Raw genomic sequence first — 18,912 nt, 5'->3', positions numbered from 1 at the left:
ATTTAAAAGGCACCCATTATGCAAGAAGTTAAAATTAATGTCAAATGATTAAAAAAGAAAATGGATAAAGCCTAATGCAACATTGATAAAAGTTAGTCAAAACGATTTATGAAGAATAGGCTAACACTCATATAACCCTAAACAAAAAATAAATGAAGAATGAGGATTCATAAAGCCGAATACAAATAGTTGAGATTAAGCTGATAATGATAATGGTATTAGCTGAACTTTCATAATTGGATATGGAACAAGTTTAATCTCACCATAGACCTAAGTAAAAATACAATTTATAGTGCCAATATCTGCAACAAAATGTGATGAGAGTTTTAAATGAAGGATGAAATTTCACTTAACATTAAAAAAGGCCCAAATTCTTGACATAGAAATATGTTGAATTGATGAAATATTTCTCACCCTAGTTCATTTAAAATTTAATGTCACCTGAACAAAAAAAAAATCCTACAGGAAAGTTCTGGAAAAGAGAACAAACCTCATAAGAGGCCTCATGTTGAGCTGATAGACCAAGTGAACCATTGGCTACAGTGTTGTCTCTTTTTAAATAATCTCTTTTGTGAAATCTCAAATTTAAACTTCCACGGAAAAAGTTTGGTTCATTGTCAGAGCCTTCATCCCCAGATATTGAAGTTTCAAAGTCCACTTCCATTTCATCTTCATAGTCAGAATCAACCCTCTCAAGCTCATGACCATCCAAAGAATCCTCACTATTGAATCCCGTCCGGAGGAGTACATCACTCAACGATCTCAATCTTCCACGGCACACCTTTCCCCTAGTTGAATCCTCACAATCCTCTCTATTCCTTTTTTCTTCAGCTGTCTCATAGTAAACATGAAATGTAAAATTATTTAAATCAAATGTAAGAACAATTTAATGTGTCACCTACACTAATTTAACAGAGGTCTAAGGCCAAAAAAAAAAGAGATAAAATTTACAAATGGATAACCTGAAGGTATAAAATAAACGTGAAAAACATATAGACTAGAGTAAAAAGCAAAAACTGTCAGACGAAAGATATTCTCTGCCCTGGTCTATAACTGATCGACTATGGTCATACCATGTTTGACTATAATTAAAGTATTTTTTAAGCTTGTTCAATCACATTCCAAATAATATGTTTAACCTCCATCAGCTTAATGTTTGATTGAACTTCTAAACAAAAGCTTTTAGAAAGGTAAATATTTTGAATTTGTCAAACAGCAACCACAGTTACTATCAAATTCAAACATATGCTAAACAAGTAATTTGAAAACTAATAAAAGTTAAGGATGTGGAGAAACATAAAAAATAAAAATAAAAAGATGATTCATACATGTAGAAGATTATCAATATAATAGAAAAAAAGGGGATTTCATCTTCACCATCTGAGCAAACTACTTGCCCTTCAATTTTTTCATGAAGAAATTTCTTATCAAGCCTGTGCCTTGCGTCATATCTGGTTTGAACATTTTTAATGAATTTTCCAAATCCTTTTTGAACATTTTTTATCAAATCATTTTGGTTCACCTGTTTTTCTTTTAAGCCAGCCCAATACTGATATGTTTGCTTGCTGCCAAATTCGCCATAAAATATCACATACCATCACTATTTACTGTCAATCAATGATTGATGAGCAGAAAGATGCTGCTCATCTGACCACAAAAATAAATGCCCCAAGGGGCATTTGTAAAAGGTATTTTGAGCACAAAATCACCTAAAATATAACCAAAAGTCTCCTCCCCGTTGCATAAAAATGATGTGAATTCGTTGCACATGTGGTGCTTAAAGTCTCCCTCTCAATTTTCTACTTGTCCTCATGAGATTTTTATGAGTGAATGGGCAGAACAGTGAGTAAAGGAGAGGAAGACAACAAAAAAAATTTGGAGGGGGAAATTTCGCTAGCAGTTGTTACAAAGAGTGGAAAGTAGAAGCCAGAAGAAGAAAATTGAAGAGGGGGTTAAAGGATTTTCAAAGAAAATATCTTTTTTTTTTTTCAATTTTGGGGGGCACTAGAGCCCAATTACTTCTTCTTTCATCTAGTCACCCAACATTGGGTTGGAAGGTGCTGCACCATTAAAACTAAATTTTTTTTTAAGTAGAAATTTTTTAATATATTTACATTTTTCTTTTTTAATACATATAATATATACATAAAAATGTTATTATTTATTTATTTATTATTATTAATTATTATATGCATATCCTTTATTGCTATTATTATCAATTACTATCTCTCTCTCATTTTCTCTTAATTATTACCTAATATGGTTTTAAGTTTAATTAATTAAATAACAATTGATGCTCAAAATATATGCATATAGGATATACAACTCATAAACACTCTAATTCGTAAAAGTTTCACTTTGCTTTGCACTTCACACATTGAAGCAAAAAAAAAAACACTTGCTCATCACAGAGCACTTAGTGCTTTGAAGATATTGCTTATTACAAGTGCACAAAGCAAGAGACAATAGAATGACAAGGTAAAAGTTGTGACCTCTTTCAAAAGAACAAACAATTCAAAATTGAATTATATCATTTAAATAACCTAATACCAAAAAATATAGCCCAAGAATCATCATTTTCATTAACCTAATCCCAACTATTTAAGGTTATATTTGCAAATCCCCAAAAACTTGAATGAACTAAACAAAACGATTTGTGACATCAAGTATTGAGAATATGATTCAAATCAACAGGAAAAAGAAAAAATTGAACAAATCATGTAAAGAGTGAAGTACAAAGAAGAAAATAAAATAAAAAAGTAAACTTTTCGCATTAAAATATCATAGCATAAGACAGGAGAAACAAACCTGCAGCAATATGATCCATTATGTTTACCACCTTTTCTGCAGCCTCAGAGTTTGTTGGATCTAATTCACGTGCAGCCAAAGCATAATCTAAGGCTTCTTTGTGTTTCCGTAACTGCTTACACCAATCATAGTTATTCAACAGAAAGCAAGGACAATTAGATAAATAAACTGCAGGACCTTTAAATAAACAGGTGGAAGCCGTAAGGTTTAAATACAGGCTACTGACATCCTAGACGAAAAACATACCTGCATAAGTGCTTTTGACATGTAGTAATATGCTCTAAATGATGTTGGATTAATGCTTCGAGCATTGTTACAATCTCTTATAGCCATATGAACATCATTTTTCCATTTTCTCTGGGATTGAAACGTCAGACTTAATATAGTTAAGCAATAAGTTTTATAGACTAAAAAGACCATTACGAACCTTAAGAAGCAAAGCTGCTCGAATGCACAAGCATTCATGCCTCATTGCAGGGCCAACATCAGGACCTTTGCCATGAAGCACTTCATTGCACATCTCAATTCCATGAAAGACATTTGATCCTTCTTCTAAAGTTTTTGCGGCTTCTTGCACCAACATCTTGCACATTTCAAGCTAAACAAATTCCTCACTCACTATCAACATTTGCATTCGAGACTAAAGGAACTAGCATAAATTGAAAAATCAAACTTCCTACCCTTCCCAAATGGCGTTTACTTCCAGTGAATTGGCTTGAACTTGTTTTAAGTGGCAGTAGACCGGTTTCTCTACAGCTGTTGATTGATAGCAGCTTTGAAACATCATTAACAAAGTACCTCATGGTATCCTGATCACCTAGGATTTGTCACAGTATAGAATTAAATAGATGATGACAGCAAAAAACGCTTTTCTTTCAGAAGGAGAACATCTTGGCGGTGACTACATAAGGCTGTCAATCTAGTTCAATCTTCACTAGCAACAGGCCTTCAGCTTGATATCAAGCTTGAGCTCGGCTCATTTGTGAATCAAATGAGCAGAGCTTCAATAAAATTACAAGTTCTTCTACAAAGAACACAGAGTATCACCTGTTCATGTTTCCATAGAGATAACAAGTTGAATGTTCATGTAAGCCTATAACTATTTAAATGAAGCGCAAGTTTGTGTAATTATTAATGCATATAATGAGAAACTTATATATATATATATTTAAAATCAAATAAAATATTTGAAATGATATTATCTGCAAATAATGCTATAGAGGGGTTATCAAAATAAGAGATAAATGTGTAAATAATAGAGAATAGTTACTTTAAAGTTAAAAAAGCATTCAGAATGAGGAGCTAAGGAAAATCAAAGAAGATGTGTTATCAGATGGGAACAGCCACCCAGGCTACTCAGTTGTGGGGGAAAGACTGTACTATCAGGGAAGGAGTGTGATTCCAAGGTCTTCCATCCACATTCCCCAGCTGCTACAGGAGTTTCATGGGAGTGCCATAGGAGGGCATTCAGGAGTGCAAAAAACTTATAGCCGGTTAGCTGCTGAATTGTACTGGAAGGGGATAAGGAAAGATATAGAGGAGATGGTGGCGAAGTGTGATATCTGCCAGCGGAGCAAGTACCTGACGATGGCACCAGGGGGATTACTACAGCCTCTGGCCCTACCAGAGAAGGTTTGGGAGGAGATTACTATGGATTTCATTGATGGGCTCCCAAAATCAGAAGGCTACACAGTTATACTTGTAGTGGTCGACAGGCTGAGCAAATATGCTCATTTCATTCCCTTGAGACACCCGTACACAGCGGTGTCTGTAGCAGCAGCATTTGTGAGGGAGATAGTCCGCCTGCATGGGGTACCAGAGTCCATTATTTCTGATAGGGACAAGGTGTTCCTGAGCCATTTTTGGAGGGAGCTATTTAGGATGCAGGGAACAGATTTAAAGGAGCACAGCCTACCATCCATAGACTGATGGGCAAACGGAGGTGGTGAATAGGAGCTTGGAGACATACTTGAGGTGTTTCGTGTCTGAAACACCAAAGCATGGCCAAATGGCTAGCTTGGGCAGAATACTGGTACAATACCTCCTTTCACTCGGCGACCAAGATGACACCTTTTAAGGTGTTATATGGGAGGGACCCCCCACTTTGGTACACTACAGCCATAGTAGTATCTTAGTATCTGCAGTGGATCAGCATTTGAAGAAAGAGATCAGGTGTTGGAAGAGCTCAAGAGGCATTTACTTAGAGCCCAGCAACTTATGAAGAAGCAGGCGGACAGCAAAAGGAGAGACATACAGTTTGCAGTTGGGGACAAGGTCTACTTGAAGCTCCGACCATACTGACTATGGCCCAAAGGAGAAATGAGAAGCTCGCCGCAAGATATTTTGTCCCTTTTGAAGTAGAGGAGAGAATTGGAAAGTGGCCTATAGATCTAAGGCTTCCTCCAACAGCCAGAATACACCCCGTTTTTCATGTCTCACAGTTGAGGAGAGTGGTGGGGGAGCATGTAGTAAGCCCAGAGCTGCCCAGCACATTGAGGGAGGACATAGAATGATTGAGCCTCTAGCGGTAGAAGGAGGTGCGCATCAATGAGAAGGGGAAAAGAAGTGAAGATTAGGTGGAGCGGCCTCCCAGACTATGAGGCCACCTGGAGTCACAGGAGAGGATTGCAGAGCAGTTTCCTGCTTTCCACCTTGAGGAAAGGTGGTACTTGGGAGCGGGTAATGTTAGCCGGTCCAGCCTGGACCGGCCCAACCTGGACCGGCTCCAGACCGTCCGGTCTTCTCCAGGGGACAGGCGGCAGGAAACGGATAATAAGGGGGAGGCGAAGAGGGAAAGGGCCAAGGGGTGGGGTCCACTTGCAATTCAAACATGGTTTAAGTGTTTTTGGAGGGAGAAGGAAGGGTAGAGAGTCCTTTTGCTTTTGTTTTGAATTTAGATTGTATTAAGAGGGAGTTAACCTAGGTTTTGTTTTTCATGTTGATTTTGAATTGATTGGGAAGAGAGCTAGTTTTTTCTTTTGGGCTCTAGGCTACGGCTAGAGATTTGGAGAGTTATTCCTTCCTCTTCGAATCGAATGAAACTTGTATCTTTCTTATCTTTTGCATTGACTAGTGAATCAATCGTTTGCTATTTTTTTTCCTATTTTTCCTAACGATTCTCTTCAGATTTTTTCCACTGTTTTGTGTTTAGTGGCTGTTTTCTCATAGAAAACAGCGATTGTGCGATTTGGCTTAGATCCGATAGGAATCACTTGAAATACTCAAGTGGACCTATCATAACTTACAAACAAAGATAAAACATTATTAAAATATTTAATAGAATTTTATAAATAAAATTTACTGCTTATGAGTCGTGTATGCAGTGCTTATGCGTTGCGCGTTAATGTGTATTTTGTGCGTTCGTAATCGTAATTTGTGCGTTCGTAATGCGTATTTTGTGCGCTGCAGTATGCGTACTATGCTTAATTTAATGCGTATTATCATTTAATATGTAATTTTTTACTCAAAACCAATGTAAATAAACATTATAACAAGAATTGAAAGATATATCTTTAGTGGTTACATCAATGAGTTACACTTTTCTTCAAGTGGTCTCGCATTTATATAATAGAAATATGAATGTTGAGCAATAGTAAGTAATAAAGGCTCATAAAAAATCAACCAACCCTCTTACCTCTCCAACCATACCTTTCTAAAGGCTCATAAAATAATTAATATAATTTTTAAATAAAATTTACTGTGTACGTGTGCGTTCTTTTGTGCGTCGTATTTGTGTATACGGTGTACGTTGTTGCGTGCGTTACGCGTTTAACAAAATATAGTCTTCAGAAATAAACATTTATACCACAGAATCAGAATGAAAAATATTATACACAAAAACATTTATACACAAAACATTATACACATATGAAAACTATTATTTTGCAACGTTTTACAAAATAGTTCATATGCAAATTCTGTCCTACTTTGCATGTCTCGTTGCCAAATTTGTACTATTAGTCCAATCAGTGTGCCTTTCAAGACTTATTCTTTCCATATATGTTACAGATATACATCTCTACAATCAAAAGAGTTTCTCCTGTTTTGGTAGACCTTTAAATGATAAGAATACTTCCATTTTCTATATCACTATCCAAAAGCTCCTTTCGTGTCAGAATATAAGGGCTTTAAGCTGAAATATACGTAGAGCAAGGATTAGTTCGTTAAATTTTTTTAAAATATGTATAGAGTCTCATGTTATTCTAAGTATCTACAAGAATAACACTTACGATTTTTGGAAACAACAAGAGCATAGTTCTCTTGACGCGGTGGTTCAATGAGTCATAAATTTCACTGTTGTTCTTTCAGCCAAAACCAACCAAGAAGGATAATGTGGGATACGGATTCAGATGATTGGTTTGTAATAAAAAAATTTGAAGTAACAGAAAGCTCGTTCGTTATATTGGTCGATTTGCAATTTGGACTAATTTTCCCTTGTTATCTGGCAAGTGCAAGTAGTAAAATGTAGAGAACTAAATGAATGGGTACTAAGTTACTAATCCAATAGTTAAACTGATAAATTGAATACTAAGTTACTAACCCAATAATTGTGAAGATGTATAGAATTTATGGTACTTTGTCTGGCTAAGGTACACTTCTCTCTAAGAGATAGGCAAAAATATCTATATGTCATTGCCTTTAAATAACCTGTTCGCCTATAATAACTCATCAATTCTCAGATCTGGAAAAATAAGAATGTTAACAAACAAACACGATACTAATCGTCCCTGCAAAAAAAAAAAATAAAATACGCATTTCATACGCAAGATACACACGCATACATAGTATACCACACGCCATACAACCATATCATACGCATACAACACGCATATCATACGCATAACACACGCATATCATACGCATACAGATCTTCAAACAAAAAATAAGTTGCAATTTTTTACCTTTTATAGAACTTTTTCAAACATTCTAGCCCACAAATTTCTCTTCAGAAGTCAATATACAGGAAGACCTTTGTAATTTTCTATTTCATCTGCATAAACATAAGTTACAGGTTGTTTATTTGAATGTTTATCTACTGTATTGGTTCATTTGGATTTGTTATATGGAATAAGTTGCATTTCTGCTGGGACTGGCTCATTTGTTTGGATTAGATCTTTGTGGATTGGCTTATTTGTGGGGATTGGATCTTTTGTTGGATTGGCTCATTTGGTTCATTGGGGCTGTGGGGAGAGATATCTGCTTTATGTCTCTTATTGGAAGATGAAGAGTAGCTAACAGATCTTTTATAAGGAACTATTTTGCTCTGATCAATGTAATTATTGAGCTTGACCTCAATAACTCCAACTCTCTCAGTAAGATCTTCAAACTTTTGCTAGCTCTGCTTCAAATTCTCGAAAAAGTTTGTACATATTATTGGCATGATTTCATTATGTTTCTTGTAGAGACGAAGTGCTTCAGCAGAAAAACTTAAATGTGGTTGCTGAGGAGATTGGTGGGGTCTTGCTGAGGAGTGTGTAATGATGGGGAGGATTGGGGGGTTGTTTTGATCGGTGGATAGTCATGAGGGGAATCAGGGGATGGAGGCTACTGCTGTGGATATTCTCGACAATAAACCATTATCCATTTTCTGTGGCCTGGAAAACTGCCTGGGTAAGATCATTACAAATCTGTACTTTTCCTATATTTGCAAATAAGTTTATGTGAATCACCTCTTTATATATACAAATCATCGGCCCATCGAAGAAAACGATCCTTTGTCGCATACATATGAGCATGAATAGTAGTATGCGTCCAGAACTCAAATCGTGCATAAGATTGAAAGAAAATTTTAGCACTCACATTTTTAAGCCAATAAAATTTGAATGGAAATTTAGCAGTAGCACTAGCACTCACAATTACCAGAGGTACAAAACCGTTGATGTAAACCTGCTGGCTCTTATTGAAATCTTGGAGGATGTCTTAATTAAACTCCCAACTAAAAACTCCCAATTGAACTAGCCCAATATTGACAAAAAAATCATCTGGATTATTTTTATTTCTTTGAATCAACTGAGGGTTTTTTGAAGTTTTAAGTTGAAAAAATAATTTGAACATAAAGTACAGATAAACGTTCTTAACATAGTCTCCGCGGGGGTTTGCTTGTTCAACTTCCATCATGTCGTTCCTTATTTTCGTTGATGTAATTGAAGATGTGTCTAAGGAATGTCAGGATTATTTCTACCCTTTTATTGGCAGACCGAGTAAGAAGGGCCACTTCATCAGCAGTGAAAGGATATGAGTTGTCCTTTGATAACAAAGCATTGTTTTTTTTGAAATGTGCCCACCTTGAGATTCTAGCTCATAAATTAAAGAGGGACATTTGCTCAAACCCTGAGGAAATTCCAAAAACTGTATCACCTTTAAATGTTTCAATTTGTCCTTGACTTCAGGAGTAATTTGCCGAGCAAAGTTATCACAGATTGTTCGAAACGAAGAAACATAGCATCTATAGGTAATTGGACGAACATATATCTGAAAATTATAAAAAATGATAAATTTAAAATAAGTAAATGAGATACGCACAAAAAACGCATAACATACGCAGAATATAAGCAACGGTCACGCACAGTGTATGCATAACATACGCATATAGTACGCACATCACACGCACAAGAACGAACAGTGCAGGAAACATGGCAGCAAATTATACACACGCATAAAGTACGCACAATATAAGCACTGAGAACGCAACGTATACGCATATAATACGCACAAAAGACGCATTGTGTACGCACAGCCTACGCATATTTACTCGGTGTTTAAAATTTAGTTAGATTTTATGTTTCAATTTTCAACATAAATTTATCATAAACCCTGAATACAGAGAAAACACGATGGCATCACAGTATCAAACATTTAAAAAGTTTCAATAAGCCATGCATATGCATAGAATAAGTATAAAATCGGAAGATCTTCAGAGCCTTGAACACCAACGCATAGCATAACCATAAAATACGCATTACGAAACAGAAAACATAGCATTAAGTTACCTTTTTCTTTGGGGGTGACGACATCTTAGAAGAAACTGAGTGAAGAATGCTTGATATTGCTTCGGAGTGAATGCTTGAAAGTTCGAAAGTTTATTGTAACTTGAAAATCGAAACGTCGACTCCGCCATTCGACCTTTACAAGGGTTTAAATGTTGATGTCACGTCGACATTTCACTAGGCGCGGCACGTCGGCAACTGGGGGTCCGAACTGAAAAAAAAAATTAGGTTAATTTTTAAAAAGGCGACGCCTTAAATATATGAGGCGAGGCGCGCCTTATAGCGTGCCTCAGTAAACTTGAGGCGTAAGCCTCATAAACTAAACTTATTGCGTAGGCTTTGAGACTTAAATGGACGAAATTGCGCTGAGGCGCGCCTTTTATTGCGCAATTTTAAACGTTGGTTATAGTAACAAAACATTGCCTCGTTTCGGAATCAACTGCCTAAGGTGGGGCCAAATCGGAAACCTTCAAGTGATGCATCTTCCTCTCTTTTTTTTTTTTTTAATTTAGTCAACAGAGCCAGTAACTTACATTGGGCTTGAAGTAAACAACTACAACGTACAGAGACTGAGACAGATAGATATAGGAGAAAAGAAAGAACGCCTTTGTTTTTCTGAGCCTTTCTTATGACAAATATTTTCCTTAATGAGATTCTACCCGAAATCCAATCCGTAATTCATGTGTATATATTTTATATGGACGACCTATGTTCTTCTAAATCAAAAGTTGTAACGGGCTTACTGAAATTTGGAATTTAAATTTCAAAATACAATAGAATAAACTCTGAAGATAGATATAAGCCTGTATATTCTGAAACTTTTTTAATGAGTATTGTATACCAATTGAGTATACTCTCTCAAAAATTTGCTTTACAGTTGCGAGTTATGTGCGGTTTAAATGTTATGGTGAAGTACACTGCTTTAAACTTGTAGGCTTTGTGAACTACCATAATATATCTAAAACATGTCTTCTACCCAGGTAACATGCGGGGAATGTGTTGGAAGCACAATAAGGATATGTTTTTCAAGAAACCTAAGTGGACTAGTTATCTATGCTTTTTAAGCCTTTTGTTTCTGTTTTCTTGCAATTTTCAAGCAATATTTCTCTTCTTTTTTTAACTTTGATTATACATGTTAGTGATTGCCAAGTTCATTAATAATTTTGTTTGTGTTTGTTCAGCGGCTGCAATATCTCACACTAAGTCAATTTCCAAATCAGCTACAGTTTCAAATGACCACCTCCTCAGAAGCCCCGGCCCCAAGCTGTACTGACTACTTCTGGAACTGTCAATACACTAAGAGGTGATATGAACCCTGGAGAAATCAATCCCACCGTAAATATAAATAAAGAGGAAATGGAAATTGTTGAGAGAGAAATGCTGCCTAGAGTTTCCCGTGGATCCATGCAAGACATAAATGGATATGAGGGCGAGAAGCATGTTGGTAACTCTGCTCACACAAATTTGGAAGGGCATGACTTTGAAGGCAAAGTTGTCACTCATGTTTGTTAAAAGAGAAACTTTTAATCAATTTGAAATCGCAAAGGTTTTTACCATGAAGACTCAACAATTAAGGGGATCATGCCAATTCTTTAAATTTGTGTCCAATATTTTGTCAAGCATATCTGGTCTAATTAGATGGCTTATCTTTGAAATTAATTGATTGTGTGGATTTCTTTTGATGATTTAGCTTTGTTTGCAGCAGCTTTTTCAATTAGTTGCTTTCCAAACCACTACCACACATCTGTTTGGTTATTACCTTCTTATTGTTTTTCAAAAAAATTGGTGGTGAAAAGCACCTTTTTACAATCAAAACTATTAGAGTATAGTAGCTATGAAAAATGTTCCATGATTTTTTTAAAAGAAAATTATTTATAATGCCACAACAGCTTTCAAGCAAGTTGTGTTCCCCACAACAACTTTACAACTTATTTTATAAAAGCTACACCCATGCTATGGACCTTTAAATTAAAAAGCCCAGCACATTAGCTTCCTTGCGCCTATCGGGTTTCAACACATGCCAAGCTTTTTTGCTCTGTGTTTCAAGGCAGGTTGAATGGGGATCCCATGGGACAATAATGTACATCATGACGCTAACAAATCAACCCAACCAACATTCCAACTATGAGCTTTTAACTGCGACAACTTAAACATATAATTATTGTGGCTACGCGCACCATTCTTGCATGCTAATAGATCCTCCTCTAGGATTAAACAACCCTGAACTCGCACACATGTCAGGCTCCTGTTCTAAGTTTCAAGACTCATCAATAGGGGAGTCCATCAGGTTATGCAATGAGTTATGAGTACACAATAACATGTTTGCATGCTTGCGCAACTAACGCACAAGCGTCACACCCAACATGCCCTAAGTGGGTACTGTGGACATGCATGCGTAGAGGCCCAAGTGTCCAAGTGCTAAAATGTGAGCCCACTTGCCCGCCTATGCTTTCTTGCCAGCTTCACCTACCGATCGGTAGTAGAGGTTTTGGCCCCCAAGGGCATGTGAGCTTGGTTGCATTTGTACCTATCAACTAGATCATCGACATGAACATCCTGAAATGCAATATCAACGAGATGATGAGCATAATATTTTGCATGAAATTTAAATTCGTGTCAGGGCGTTGTACATGGTAGATTGGCTTTTACCATTGTTGCCCATTAAGATTTGGCCGCAAGTTATAGCAAATTCGTCCTCCCATTTGCAAAAGAGGAGCAAAAGAGTATCCCATGCATCAGCTTCATTGCGCCAACTGATCTTCGACACCCGTTAGCTTCCACGCATGTCAGGCTCCTTGGTTTGTGTTACTTGTGAACTCACTCAAGTATTTCCTATCACTCCAGTGGCAAATAAGATTAGAGAGAGTCGTCTTAGATAATTTGGTCTCTAATGACCCTATTTGGAAAGTAGATGTATTAAATCCAGCCTATCTTAAGAAAGTTAAACGTAGACCTAAAACAAATGGCCAGAAAATGACTTTTTTATTAGATTTAAATGAGATTTTGACTTTAAATAAGATACAATGGGCAAATAAGGACTCATGTAGACGACCCCACGTATTGGGATAAATGCTTGTTATTGTTGTCATCATCGAAATAAATAAAGAATGGTTTGAACCTCTTACTCTTAAGGGCATTTTACTAATAAGATATGTAGGTGTTAGAATAACATCTACCCAAAGATACTTCGTAACATTTATGGAGAACATTAGCGATCGAGCCACCTCTAAGAGATGCTCATATTTTCTTTCAACAACCCCATTTTATCAAAAGGAGCTTTGGTGGATAATCCTTCAATGTAGAGGATAATTTAATAAGATATATTTGAAATATTCTTTGACATTATCAATTTTTAGAACTTGAATTTTGAACTTAAATTGAATGTGGATCATGGTGTTGAAATTAATAAAAAATTGTATGCTTTTTTCATTTAAAAATAAGCAATTGAGAATAGTATGATTCTCAATAAAGGAAACAAATCATTTAGCTCCAAAAATATTTTTTTAATTTAGATGTTCCTCATACATTATGGTGGACTAGAGCAAAGTGTTGGAAGGTTTGTAGGTTTTTGAGTAGAAATTGCAAGTATGTTTAGCAAGATGACCAATATTACATTGAAAGTCGTTAAAATTTTAGTGCATGAATTAATTAAAGTAAAAATTTTTGGCCAACCATCACTATTATTATATAAAGTGTGATTGAAATTTGAAGTGGGGTTTGGTGAAACAATAACCAATCATTTTAGTTCATACCTCACTTGAGGGATTAGTCTTTAAAAGGTACATCATCAACACATCTCTAAAATGCCAATAATCCTCCCTGAGTTAGAGTCTTGAAAATGATAAAGATTAGATGAGAAACTGGCAATATAATTTTTTATCTAAAATGAGTTTGTTGATTGATAGTAAACTACAATCAACATTAGACATAAGAAGCACAAAATCAAATGTTAGATCTTTTGAGAGAAGAAAGAACTTATTCCAACCAATTTTATAATAAGCCATCTGTGATTCAAATATCATAATCATGACATGGGCTGTAATTCTTGAAAACTTTTTTGTCACTTGTCATATGATTTAACACTTCATAGTGTCTATTATCCAAGTAGTAATTTTCTTGTTTGCAATGAGAGCATATGATAATTTACCTTTTTGAGCAACCAAGCTTATCCGATAATATTTCAGTATAAGTTCTACTTGGAGAATAGTTAGTTGTCTTCAATTTACTATCCAAATGAATGAATACGAAAGAAGAGAGCTGTTGCAATTTTTCTTTGTTGTTAGTTCTCTTTGAAGTTTTCTAGTATAGTATTTTATCATGGATATCTCATGTTTTGGATCTAAATTTTCCATTTTGAAGTTGATTTACAGCATTTAAGTTGACAACTTCTTGACCAATGTCACAATTATCACCACCTTCTTTCTAAAAAGACAGACCCTTCACATATGTTTTCACCACTATTGTTGGAAAAAGGCTAGCTTTTAGTGTTGGAGAAAGACCAATCGAATTGGAGAAAAGACTCCATATTAAAAGACTCATTGGCCTCACAGGTAGTAGAACTATAATGTCTTTGATACTATCTTAAAAACTAGAATAAGAACGGAGTAAAAAATCTAATATTATACTAATAAATTTAATTCCCTTATTTTGTATAAAAAATAGAATGAGAAGTTGTACATGATAAGATAAAGAAACAACTATCAGGATAGAGAAATAAATCTAGAAACTAACATTTAATTCTGAAAGTAGAATTAAATAAACAGAAATAAGATATTGCTATCCACGAATCGCAGCTTGTTATAGATGAGAAGTGTTGTAAATGGAATGTTATAAGCGGATTTTTTCAATAGAATATTATTTTTAAGTGTTTTCATAGTCAATACAAAAAGATAAGAACTTAATGTTGATCTTAGACGTAAATCTACCAAAATTGGAAACTCTTAGGTATATTAATGATATCAGGCAATATTCCATTGTAATCTTTAATAGATTAAACTACCTTCGACATACAATTTTTTTCCTCAATTAAAATGTCTCCAAACACAAAAAAAAAAACTGGGAAACATACCAAGGTTAACATCCATCAGATAAGCATGCTCTCCACTATAACTCAATAGCACTTCATCTCCATTCGGACTGAATGCAACATGGGTTAAATGCAAGCTTGACCTCCTCTGTAGAGAGGTGAAAATAAGAAAAGCTGTCAATGACTTATATTGAGAGAACTACATTTCTGCACTTATTTGGAATTCAAATTAATCTTACCATTGCAGCAAAAAAATCACTCAACATACAATAATTCAAGCGTCAATATTAAACTTACGAACAAAATTATCAATTAACATAGATAATGTTGATAACTGCACGCACTGAAAGCTATTTACAAAAGAAAAAAATTTATCTTCAAATCAAAATATTGTATACTGAGCGAAGTAACATGGACTAGGTGATTATCACCACTTTAAGAATGTAAATCGAGAATCTGATATAGCATCTGCACAAAACTTAAACAATATGAGAATAAATAACTGAAGTTTTAACGAAATTCAACTTAGCTCCACTGATAATAAGGGATAAGTCAATTTCAAATCATGCCCTCTGCATTTCTATCAACTTGATTTTTTTCCATCACTTTCATCTTTTTTTTCTTTTGGTTGTTGATTTAATGGAATGGCGATTGTTCTTTAATTACTCATATGTATAACTTTCACTACTAGAGTCCTAAACAAAATCTTTTGTAGCAAAATTTAACCGCATTCCTCTTCATCAATCCTAATCTTTGATATCTTCTCCAAGCTTCTTGGGTTGAAGCAGATCTACACTCTCTTCAGTGGTAGCCACAGCTCTTTGAGACCAAAGTTTCACCCTAAATATTAGGGTTTTTAATTTGGCTCATAGATTGAAGATCACCCAAAAATCATAAAATATGCATATATGTATGTAACTGGATTTGAATATATATAAGTGGATGAATGCATGTTCGACTGATAAAGTGTCTTGGGGCATAAAAACAATAATAAAGATAAGATCAATCTTTTCATGAATCGAACCGAGATAGGATCTAGACAACTTTCAATATCTAATAGTTTATTTTATTAATTCACCTGCATATTACAAAGGTATACATTATTAAAAACAATCTTGAAAATTGTGATAAAAATTTGCTTTGAACTAAAAGTGCTAGAATTGTAAAAATACAGAATCGAGATTTGAATATTCTTGTAACCAAAATCAACTTGAGATTGAATATAGCCATCCACAAATAGGTTGACCAGCATACGGTTATGGCTCCCATGAGCTCTTGGACAGAATTCTTTCATGGACTAACCTTGCTCAACTTGCATCAATTTCTATATTCTTTTTTTCTGTCCACCTAGAGCTAGTAGGCTGTCCCAACTAAGGTTACTATCTTCTGGTTAGCCAGATAGATCTCTAGATTAACAAACAAGATCCAACAACAACATCTCAAAATCCTAAATATCTCCTGCAAAAGCATCATATCATCAATCCATGGGTAAAGAGGTAACAATACCATCATCCCAAGCATGAATAATTATGAAAGTCTTAGACCAGCCGGTCCAGGCGGGACCGGCTTGCGGACGAAGAAGAGTTTTTTTCCGCTGTAGCGGATGCCGCACGAGCCGCATGAGTTGACGGAGCCTTTTAGGAAGTATTTTTGAGGGTTTTGAGAGGGAAATTTGAAAGTAGGGACTGTTTAGAGATTTCCTTTTTGATTTGTATGTATTAAATAATTGGTTTCCCTAGGGTTTGGGCATCATGAATTTGGCTGAAATTTGAGATCTCTTATATTTAAGTTTTCATTGGGCTCTAGCGGTGTCTAGAGATTTGGGAGAGATCGATCCTCCTCTCAAATTGAGGATCAAGTGTATCTTGCTATTTTTCGTGTTCCTTTCATCAAAAAAATACAAATTACCTACTGTTTTTTTGTGGTTTTGTGTGGATTTTGTGAAGGATTCTTGCTGTTTTTCGAAGATTGATAGGAAATAATTGTGATCTACAAGTGTTTCATATCAAATTGGTATCAGAGCAAGTCGTGGGACCGGTGGAGGGCTGATTTCGGCAAATTTCAGCAGTGATTAATTGCCCGAAAGGAAGGGGAAGTGCTGTTTTTGAAGTTCCAAATTCAGAATTTGTGATTTTACAAACTCCGGATTGTGATGGCGGCCAAAAAGGTGGATGCTCTGGAGGAAAGGCTTGAAGGGGAGATGAATCAAATCAAAACGACGGTGGGGGAAAGGATTTCCTCCATGGAAGGACAAGTCGCCGATCTCCGAGACATGAAGAAGAAGATGTTAGAAAGTCAAAATCAAACGGCGGCTTTCGTGGCAAGAGGGGAAGGAAAAAAGTACGAATTCGGAAATTCGGAGGGAGGAAGATGAGGTGGAAATCATGGAAGGAGGAAGAAGAAGGCCCCATCTAGAGCCTGTCCAGAGGGAAGAAAGAGGGGGTGGATATGGGGAACGCCAGAAGGGATACTATGGTCGTCGAGGTGCTGATTTTGAAGACAGAAGGGGGGATTTCGAAGGGGGTTTGGGCTATGGTAGAGCAAGGGAAGACTGGGAAACATGGGGTGCACCAAGCACTTGGAAGAGGGGAAACTATGGAAGAATCCGGGGCAATGGGGGCGACCAGAAGGTGAGGAAGTTGAAGATGCCCATATGTGAAGGAGAAGATGCGTATGGGTGGATTTCCAAGGTGGAGAGCTACTTCGCCGTCAATGGGCTGACGGAGGAGGAGAAGCTGACCGCAGCCGGATTGTGCTTGGAAGGAAAAGCCCTATCGTGATATCAGTGGAGAGATCAGATGAGGCCTATCAGGAACTGGAAGGAATTCAAAAACTGCATAATAGAACGTTTCCAAACCGACCGGTCAGGAGATTTCTATGAGCAGTTCTTTGCTCTGGTGCATGAGGGATCAGTAGCAAACTAGCGTGAGTGGTTCGAGCACCTGGCTAGTAGGGTGGAGCGATTATCAGATATCGTATTGGAGGAGAACTTCATGAAGGGGTTGAAGGCAGATATCCGAGCGGCAGTGAAAGTTCTGATGCCTAGTGACTTGGAGGCAATGAAGTTGGCACAGCTGGTAGAAAATCAGAAGATTCTGGAGAAGGGAGCCAGGAGCAGCAGCTTAGGAGGCTCCTACAAGACTACGACCGCTCTTTTAGCTAGACCTGTCAATTTTGGGTTACGGGTCGGGTTCGGGTCGAACCCGAAACTGACCCGGCACTATTCGGGTTCGGGTTGACCCGACCCGGTTTTGCAAACGGGTCAATTTTCTGGACCCGAACCCGACCCGACCCGCGTAGCCGTGGACGCGACATTGCCTTTGGACGCCGACGCGGATCTGCGGACGCCGGCGACGCCGAACTGGCCTGGGCCGCCCGCCGCCTGGCCTCGCCGCCTCGGGACGCAACACGAAAACGGCGCGGAACTGGCCACTGGCCAGTCTGTCCTAGCCTGCCTCGGGACGGCGCGGAAATGGGCCAAATGGCCTGGCATCGGGAATTGGGACGCTGCGCGCCTGCGCGGAACTGGCTTGGCCAGTTGGCCTCGGGACCCGATGTGACGCGTCCGGGCAGCGGGGCAGCCGGGAAACGGGTCATTCCGGGCAGGGATTGTGTGCATTCCGGGTCATTTTGGGTTATTCCCGAGTTCCCGGGTCAACCCAAACCCAAAATTTTTAGGTCGGGTTCGGGTCGGATTTTCGGGTCGGGTCCAATATTGACAGGTCTACTTTTAGCACCCAAGGGGCCTGCATCAGGCAACATTAATGAGACCACCAGGGAGAAGCCAGTAGGAGGAGGGAGTGGGGACGACTTCAAGAAGCTCACTGCGATAGAATTACAGGAGAAGAGGACGAAGGGGATTTGTTTCAGATATGACGAGAGGTATACGTCGGGGCACAGGTGTAAGGATCGAACTCTTCAGGTTCTTACCATTTGTGATGAAGAAGGAATGGAGGGTGTCATCTTTCCACCTTGCGGACAAGGTGGATCTTTGGGAGGGGAGTATTGTTAGACCGGTCCACTGGACCGATCCAGCCGGTCCAGGCGAGACCGGCTTTTTGTGGGCGCGGGGGGGTTTTTTTTCTTGCGCGG

At 37.3% G+C, this 18,912-nt stretch overlaps 1 protein-coding gene across 5 annotated transcripts in view; it reads right to left on the bottom strand.

The window, feature by feature from the left end:
- LOC110097078 (WD repeat protein iqw1) overlaps nucleotides 1-18,912 on the bottom strand; it is an 82,227-nt gene that overhangs the window by 25,081 nt on the left and 38,234 nt on the right. For all 5 annotated transcript variants that reach the window (XM_020823304.2, XM_020823305.2, XM_020823306.2 and 2 more), the window contains 6 exons: nucleotides 14,863-14,968; nucleotides 3,489-3,625; nucleotides 3,236-3,406; nucleotides 3,055-3,165; nucleotides 2,809-2,920; nucleotides 491-831 (listed from right to left, as the gene is read on the bottom strand). In XM_020823304.2, the coding sequence (XP_020678963.1) occupies nucleotides 491-831; nucleotides 2,809-2,920; nucleotides 3,055-3,165; nucleotides 3,236-3,406; nucleotides 3,489-3,625; nucleotides 14,863-14,968 (978 nt within the window). The remainder of the gene's footprint in view (nucleotides 1-490; nucleotides 832-2,808; nucleotides 2,921-3,054; nucleotides 3,166-3,235; nucleotides 3,407-3,488; nucleotides 3,626-14,862; nucleotides 14,969-18,912) is intronic.

The sequence above is a fragment of the Dendrobium catenatum genome, unplaced genomic scaffold (assembly GCF_001605985.2).
Source record: "Dendrobium catenatum unplaced genomic scaffold, ASM160598v2 fragScaff_scaffold_1347, whole genome shotgun sequence".
Lineage (NCBI taxonomy): Eukaryota > Viridiplantae > Streptophyta > Magnoliopsida > Asparagales > Orchidaceae > Dendrobium > Dendrobium catenatum.
The sequence above is the reverse complement of the archived record's forward strand: the minus strand, read 5'-3'. Positions and strand labels throughout refer to the sequence as shown.